This window comes from Pantherophis guttatus, chromosome 1 (genome assembly GCF_059756535.1).
Source record: "Pantherophis guttatus breed Tessera chromosome 1, ASM5975653v1, whole genome shotgun sequence".
Lineage (NCBI taxonomy): Eukaryota > Metazoa > Chordata > Lepidosauria > Squamata > Colubridae > Pantherophis > Pantherophis guttatus.
Genome location: NC_142063.1, coordinates 2,707,804 through 2,716,631, shown reverse-complemented (window position 1 = coordinate 2,716,631; position 8,828 = coordinate 2,707,804). Strand labels below are relative to the sequence as shown.

General features: G+C 48.5%; 1 protein-coding gene across 1 annotated transcript in view; it reads left to right on the top strand.

The window, feature by feature from the left end:
- PCSK4 (proprotein convertase subtilisin/kexin type 4) overlaps positions 1–3,614 on the top strand; it is a 43,670-nt gene extending 40,056 nt beyond the window's left edge. The window contains exon 15 of the mRNA XM_087893827.1: positions 3,023–3,614. Coding sequence (XP_087749953.1) covers positions 3,023–3,495 — 473 coding nt within the window. The 3' untranslated portion in view covers positions 3,496–3,614. The remainder of the gene's footprint in view (positions 1–3,022) is intronic.
- The last annotated feature ends 5,214 nt before the right edge of the window (positions 3,615–8,828 follow it).

The window sequence follows — 8,828 nt, the reverse complement described above, 5'->3', positions numbered from 1 at the left end:
GATGGATGGATAGATAGATAGATAGATAGATAGATAGATAGATAGATAGATAGATAGATGGATGATGTAGATAGATGATGGATGGATGGATATAGATATAGATAGAAAACAGACAGACAGACAGATAAAAGATGGATGGATAGATATAGAAGATACATAGAAAGAAGATGAATGGATGGATGATAGATAGAAAGATGGATAGATAGATGATAGAAAGATATAGAGATGATAGAGAGATAAATAGATACAGATAGAAGATAGATAGATAGATAGATAGATAGATAGATAGATAGATAGAGATAGATAGAAAAAGATGGATAGATAGATGATAGAAAGAAGATGGATGGATGGATGGATAGATAGATAGATAGATAGATAGATAGATAGATAGATGATAGAAAGAAGATGGATGGATAGATAGACAGACAGACAGATAGATAGATAGATAGATAGATAGATAGATGATAGAAAGATGGATAGATAGATGATAGATAGAGATAGATTGATAGATAAATAGATAATAGATGGTTGAGATAGATGATAGAAAGAAGATGGATGGATGGATAGATTGATTGATTGATAGATGATAGAAAGATGGATAGATAGATGATAGATAGAGATAGATAGATTGATAGATAAATAGATAATAGATAAATAGATGGTTGAGATAGATGATAGAAAGAAGATGGATGGATGGATAGATAGATAGACAGATAGACTGATAGAAGACAGACAGATAGAAGTAGAATTCAAATTACAACCATTAATGACTGTAGGAGGTTAGAAGAGGACTGAAAAAAGGGACTTGCAACCCCTGTGGTCTCGTGATCAAAATTCCAGCGCTTGGCAACTGGCATGTACTTACAACAGTTGCAGCATGGTGGTCGTGACCTTCCCAGCCGGCTTCTGACAAGCCACGTGAATGGGGGGGAAGCTGGATTTGCTTAACAACCCCACGACTCCCTTAACGGCCGCAGCGATTCGCCCGACGACCTTGGCAAGGAAGGCCGTCAAATCAGATGAGAGTTGTTCTGACCGAGGCTTCCTGAGACGGTTAAAAAGCACACAAGGAGTCCCCAAAACCCTCTTTTTATTTCCACGGCTGTGAATTCTGCTCATTCAGAGCCTGTTCATTTACAATCTGTTCATTCACAGAGGAGTCCCAAATGGTTTGTAAAGAGTCCGACAGAAGTTCTGCCGCAGTTCTTGGCAGATAAGGCTAATAAGCACCCACCATTATCTCCCTTGAAACGCTCCCAGAGACCTAATTGCCAATTAGTTTTGCAAGGCCACACGGAGCACAGAGTCAAAACGGAGCTTCAGAATTTAAACCCACCAGCACGAACAAAGTTGCTTCCTGCAATGGCTCACGTGTCTTTGCTCCTCCTTTAAGTCTTATGGGAGAGGCCAATCACCTCCAAGCCTTACTCCTGAGTCGTCCCTTTTGTTTTAACTGTTCTGGCCTCCTGGCAGCTCTGCGCATGTGCACACTGGGAACAGGCTCCCCCTGTTCCTCTGCCTCACTGACGTCAGACTTTGGAGGCTCCAGAGGCAGCACGTACCTCCCAGATGGCCCTTTCTCTGCCTCCGATGCAGAGCCCACGTCCGAGGCTTCCTCAGACTCCAGGACTGGCCCATGTTCCTCCCCAGCCTCCTCACTGTCCGACTCTGCTGGCGGCTTCGCAGGCTGCCAACGGACCACAACAGGGAGTCTCTTAACAACCCCATGCTCAGCAACGGAAATTCTGCCTCCCCATGGTGGTCGTAAATCGAGGACTATCTGCACATGAACAGATTACTTTTGTCTGCCCCTTTGCTAAGCGAGATAGTTCTTTTGTCCCATTTTACGTCCTTCCTTGCCGCAGTCATTAACTGAATCACTGCGCTCGTTGAGCTAGTCACACGGTCGTTAAGCGAACCTAGCTTTCTTCGTTGCTGGTCAGAAGGTCTCAAAAGGGGATGGCGTGACCTCGGGACGCCGACGCCGTCATAAATGTGAGTCAGTTGCCAAGCATCTGAATCCTGATCACGTGACTGTGGGGATGCTGTGATGGTCCTTAAGTGTGAAAAACGGGCCCAAGTCCCTGTTCTCAATGACGTCGTAACATCGTAAGGCAAGGATTTCCTGTATTTTAAAAGCAAAACTCAGCCAGTCATTTCTCATCCTTCCTTGTTTATTAATTTTATTGATTGATTTATCAGATTTAGACATTTCTTGCCTTGCCTCATGGTCTTCCTTCTCCTCCTCCTCCTCCTCTTCCTCCTCCCCTTCCGCCTCCTCTTCCTCCTCCCCTTCCGCCTCCTCCTCCTCCTCCTTGTCCATCTCCTCCTCTTCCCCTTCCTTCTCCTTCTCCTCCTCCTCTTCCTTTTCCTCCTCCCCTTCCTCCTCCTCCTCCTCTTCCTTCTCTTCCTCCTCCTCTTCCTTCTCTTCCCCTTCTCCTCCTCCTCCTTGTCCATCTCCTCCTCTTCCCCTTCCTTCTCCTTCTCCTCCTTCTCTTCCTTTTCCTCCTCCCCTTCCTCCTCCTCCTCCTCTTCCTTCTCTTCCTCCTCCTCTTCCTTCTCTTCCCCTTCTCCTCCTCCTCCTTGTCCATCTCCTCCTCTTCCCCTTCCTTCTCCTTCTCCTCCTCCTCTTCCTTTTCCTCCTCCCCTTCCTCCTCCTCCTTCTCTTCCTTTTCCTCCTCCCCTTCCTCCTCCTCTTCCTCCTCTTCCTTCTCTTCCCCTTCTCCTCCTCCTCCTTGTCCATCTCCTCCTCTTCCCCTTCCTTCTCCTTCTCCTCCTTCTCTTCCTTTTCCTCCTCCCCTTCCTCCTCCTCCTCCTCTTCCTTCTCTTCCTCCTCCTCTTCCTTCTCTTCCCCTTCTCCTCCTCCTCCTTGTCCATCTCCTCCTCTTCCCCTTCCTTCTCCTTCTCCTCCTCCTCTTCCTTTTCCTCCTCCCCTTCCTCCTCCTCCTCCTCCTCTTCCTTCTCTTCCTCCTCCCCTTCCTCCTCCCCCCTCCTTCGCCTCCTCTTTTTCCCCCTCCCCCAGAATGCCCCAGCCCTCTCCTCGCAGTCCGGCACCTCTGCCTCTCCTACTGTCCGCCCAGGTACTACCGCTTGTCCCAACCGGCTCTCCACCCCAACGGGACCCCGCGCACCATCGAAGCCTGCGCCGCCTGCGACCCTTCTTGCTACACCTGCCTGGCAGGGTCGGCTCACAACTGCAGCGCCTGCCCGTCCCACAGTACCTACGAGGGGCGCACCCACACCTGTCCGCGCTCCCCCTCCTTCTCCTACCTGCCCCGCAGAGGGCTTTTCGCCTTGGGGGACGCGCGTCTTCTGCTCCTGATCGTGGCCATCTTGCTGGGCCTGGGACCCGTGGCCTTTTGTACCTTCTACACTTTGTGTCGCGCACGGCGGCGGAAACAGGTGCGATCCGACGCCGAATCCGAGGCCGTCAGCCTGGAACTGCTCTACCTCCACCGTCCCGGGGCCAAGGAGGGCTTGAACAGAGTGTCCTAGAAACCGAGACGGGGCAGGCCGCCCCCTCATCCTGAATGACTTGAAACCTTCTCCCCTCTTGTTATTTATTTCTCCAAACGGGTTCCTGGATCTTCCACAATAAATGCTCAACCTTGAAAGTTGATCTCTGGTCCTTTGGGGAGTTTCCGGTGCGAATCCTTTCCTTCGGTTCTCCCAAAGGTGCTTTTTTTTCTTTCTTTTTTTCAAGAGGCAACTGGACTTTCTGGTTTTTCTTTCGAAGAGGTTTCGCTTCTCCTCCGAGAGAGCTTATTCAGTTCGGTTCTGCGATTCAACTTGACTTCAGAAGTGAAGAAGCTTCTCGGAGGAGAAGCGAAACCTCTTCGATAGTCCAAAAGTGCTTTTTTTTTTTTTTTCAGGAGGCAACTGGACTTTCTCCTTTTTTTCTTTTGAAGATGTTTCGCTTCTCATCCAAGAAGCTTCTTCAGCTCTGACAGGATAGTGGGGAAGGGAAGGATTTATACTCCTTGCAGACAGCTGGTCATTTACATCCTTTTAGAGGGTCGTTGAGGCCACCTGGAGGTTTATCTGTGTCCTCAGGGTCACCTGAGTGGTGCAAATGGGGGTGGAGCCTTCTTGAAACTGCTGAAAGGACTGTGTTGTAGACTGGAGGTAGGTGATGTCGTATCCCTCCCCCTCTGTTGACTGAGGGCAGTTCAATTTTGACACAGATGGCCTCTTTGAACCCGCTTTCAAGCCAGCGATCCTGTGTGTCGATAATGTGAACGTTGCTGTCTTCAAAAGAGCGGCCTTTGCCTTTGAAATGCAGGTGGACTGCTGAATAAAGACCTGATGGGTTTGTTCTCCTAGGTTGTGCCATGCGTTTGTGAAGTGGCTGTTTTGTTTCCCCAATGTCCAGATCTGCATATGGCTCACTGCAGAGAGTTTCTGTGTCCCCAGGGTCACCTGAGTGGTGCTCCTGGTTCCTGTAGGCTGCAGTTTTTCCTCTGGAAATCCATTCCTACTCCCACACCGACTCCGGCAAGAAAGCTCAGTTGCCTCCTGAAAAAGCACTTTTGGGACAACAGTGACCTCGATGATGGAGAACCTGTCCATAGATCCTTGTGAGTTTCACTGGATTTGATGGCATGCATGTGAGGCCAGAAGAAGTCACAGGATTTGAAAGATAAATTAATCCGACTGGGGCCAGAATATACTTGGCTAAGGTTCCATCTCACCTGTTGGCAACACCAGAGAGTAGATCCACTTCAAGAAGGTAAGGAGGGCAGAAATGAATAGATTAACATGGAGAATAAAAGATAAAGAGGAATCGATGTATTTCAAGACATGGGGAAAGTTTTTATGATTGGTTAGAAAAGAAATGTAAATAGTCCTATTTGGAGAAGGGCGGTATAGAAATAGGAACAAATAAAATAAATAAATAAAGAGAGAGGAAGTTGATAGGGAAAAGACGAATAAGAGAAAAAACAATAAAAAGAATAGAAACTCAGATGACGCCTAGGTAAAGGGAAAAGAGGAAAAGTGTTACTATAAAAGTGTACATGAATGACAAACAGATTATTATAATTATAATATATAATTATTAAAAAAGAATCTGAAATGAAGATATATGTAAATAGAAAATCGGGGCTGCTGGAATACCATTCTAGATTAAATTGAAAATGGATAGTGGGAAAGGAGAAAGGCATAGAGAGAGGGAAGGAGGGGAGAAGAGAGAAGGATGGAAGAGAGGGAGAAAAGGGAGGGGGAAGAAGAGTAGGGGAGAGGGTTAGAAAGGGAGGAAGAAGAGAGGAGTGGGGGAAGGGGAGGGGAGGGGAAGTATTGAAGGGGAGGAGAGGAGGAATGAAGAAAGAAAAGGGACAGAAGAAAAAAAGAAGAGGAAAAGTTGTGGTAAAACGAAGAAGAGGAAATGGTAAAAGAGCAGCCCCGAACAAATAAAAATGAAAGTTAAAGGATAAGATGAATGATCAATGATTAATGATGGATAAGAGACTGTACACTTAAATATGTTTAGGAGGGGGAAAAATAAAGAAGGTAAGGAGGGTTGCTCCCAGTTGGAAGGAGTGTGTAACATTTTGAGTCTTAAAAATCGAACTATTACAATCCTGGACAAGTTTTGCATCATCCAGAATAGGTTTGAAGCACACAAACAATTGCAAGATGCGAAATTCCTGGTCTCCTGGGAGGCAGGTGCTGGGAATACAGAATAACAAGAGTTGGAAAGGACCTTGGAGGTCTTCTAGTCCAACCCCCTGCTATAACCTTTCAGATAAATGACTTTCCAGTCTTTTAAAATCCTCCAGTGATGAAGCACTCACAACTTCTGGAGGCAAGGAGTTCCACTGGTTAATTTGTTCTCACTGTTAGGAAGTTTCTCCTTAATTCCAGGTTGCTTCTCTCCTTGATCAGTTTCCATCCGTTGCTTCTTCTCCTGCCCTCTGACGCTTTGGAGAATAGTTTGACCCCCCTCCTCTTTGGGGCAGCCCCTCAAATACTGGAAGACTGCTATCATGTCATCCCTTAGTCCTCCTTTTCTCTAGACTGGCCAGACCCAAATCTTCCAACCGTCCTTCATATATTTTAGTCTCCAGGCCTTTAATCATCTTAGTTGCTCTTCTCTACCCTTTTTCCAAAGTCTCAACCTCTTTTTTATAATGTGGCGACCAAAACTGGATGCCATATTCCAGCTGTGGCCTTACTAAAGCTTTATAAAGCGGTACTAAGGCTCCGTGTGATTTTGATTCTATGCCTCGGTTTATGCAACCCGGGATCGTATTCGCTTTTTTAGCTGCTGCTGCACACGGCTGGCTCATATTTAATTGATTGTCGACTGGGACTCCAAGGTCCCTCGCACAGCTCCTGTTTTTGAGCCAGGTTTCGCCTAATCTGTTACAGATTACAATCCTTGCCAAGTTTTGCACAAGCCCAGCATACATTTGAAGCACGCAAAGCAGGGGTGAAATCTAAAATTTTTCCCTACGGGTTCTGTGGGCGTGGCTTGGTGGTGGTGGGTGTCCTGTGACTGAGTGGGCGTGGCCAACTCGATGTCACTCACAGCTGTGCCCACTCAGTCACAAGACCCCCTCCCACCAAGCCATGCCCACAGAACCCGGTAGGAAAACTTTAAATTTCTATTCTGCCACCCACTCGCCACCCGTTCTCTCTTCGCTTTGGGTCGGGGGCCATTGCCCAGGAATGTGCCATTCCCTGGGGCCCCGGAGCCGCTGCCTGCTCGTCGCCTGCCTCAACCAGGTCGGGGAATGCACCATTCTCCGATACCAGCCTTGCCCCAGAGCCACTGCCCGCTCTCTCATCGCCAAGCAGCGTGTCCTTACCTTTCTCCCACGGCTGGCTGTCAGGGAAGGCAAGCGCCCCAAAGTTACCGGAGTCGCTCACTCTCCTTCTTGAATGAGCCTCCACCATCGCCACTCTGGTCCATGCGCCGGCTGCGCCAGCACACACCCAACCTGCCGCTGATGAGAGAATTAAATAAACGGAGTGAGCTTGCACAGCTGGCACATGGACCGGAGCGGCGATGGTGGCGGCTCATTCAAGAAGGAGAGTGAGCGACTCCGGTAACTTTCGGGCACTTGCCTTCCCTGATAGCCAGCCGCAGGAGAAAGGTGAGCAGTAGGATACACCGCGTGGCGAAGGGCGAGCAGGCAGCGGCTCCAGGGCAAGGCCGGAATCGGGAAACGGTGCATTCCCCAACTCCGCGGAATGGGGCGGATGGGAGAGCCTCCAGCTGCCATTGCTACGGGTTCTCCGAACTACCGGCCATCATCGCTACCGGATCAGCAGATCCAGTCCAATCCGGTAGCATTTCACTCCTGACGCAAAGCAATTGCCAGATTGATTCCTGAATTCCTTGAAAGACAGATGTTGGAGAATTGCAAGTTGAGGTAGTCGTCCATTCATTTAGCGACCGTTCGAAGTTACAAAGGCCCTGGAAAAAGGAAACCTGAGTGTTTTTCATCTTTACAACCACTGCTGGTTTGTATTTATGACGGTTGCTGTGTCCCTGGGGGGGACGTGATTCCCTCCGACAAGCCAAAGTCCATGCGGGAAGCCAGATTCGCTTAACAACGGCACTGGAGAAAGGTGACTTACGATCATTTTCATACTTACGTCCGTTGCGGTTTACATTCGGATGCTTGAGAGCTGACTCAGATTTGTGACAGTTGCAGGATCCCGGGGTTCCTGTGATTCCCCCCCCCTTTTACGTTTACCTACCTTAGAAAGGATGGAAGGCTGAGTCAACCTTGAGCCTGGCGAGATTCGAGCCTGCAATAATTGCAGGCAGCTGGTTTTAATAACAGGGTGCTTTAGACCACTGTACTACCAAGGCTCTTTTGGTTTATGTTACGCATAGCAACATAAATTTTGGGCGCCATCGTGGTTGCCATTCGAGAACCGTCGCATTATTGCAAGACCCGTTTCTGCATTTCCAGGCAAAACCACAAGAGCTCTTTTCTCCTGCAGATAAGGGTTTTCTTTCCTCCATCCATCCTCTCTCCGGTCAAACTTTTCACTCCACCGTCGGGGTAGGCCTTCTTCCCAGAACTGAAACGGGGCCAGAGCCAAAATGTGGGGTGATGTACCAGGTGGTCCCTTTGTTTTGAAATCTCTCTCTATTATTAGTCATGATTTATTCATAAAAACAAGACTTATCCTAGCCCTCTGTTTACCGGAAGGAACGCTGAGTGGCAAAGAGAATCGGAGCAGAGTGCCTTTTCAAAAAAAAAAAACAATTTAAAAGCCAACCATCCCGTCGCCTCCCTGTGCCAAGCACTCCATCAGACTCCCGAACCCAGTGCCTGGGGATGGAGGTGAGGATGGGGAGGGGGCAGCCCGATCTTCTCCCCCTTCCTGAAAACATGTTTGTAGTTTTGTTCCCCATTTTATTACCATTTCGTCTCATATGCCTTGCGCACAAAAGGATGGTCTCTCTTTTAATCTCAATTTTACCGGGCATTTTTATGGTGTCTGTATAATCTATGTAAGATGAAATAGTGCTAGTCAATTTACAGGAGTTTTTAATAATTTAACAAAGCTGGAAGGGACCTTGGAGGTCTTCTAGTCCAACCCCTGCTTAGGCAGGAAACCCTACACCATGTTGTGGCTCCGTTACCTGAGCCTGTGTCATCGGCAGGAGAGGACTCCGAGAGTGAAGGAGAGGAGTTGGCAAGGCCTCCCTCTCCAGGACCCTCCTCTCTGGCAATGCCTTCGGTGTCCGCCGAAGGGCAAGAGATAGGGCCGGGGCCAAGCACGTCCACGCAGCCACAGATGGACAGTGATGAGGGTAATGAGTCTTGGCTGGATCCACGCCAGCGTCGCAGAGATAAGCACGTGCA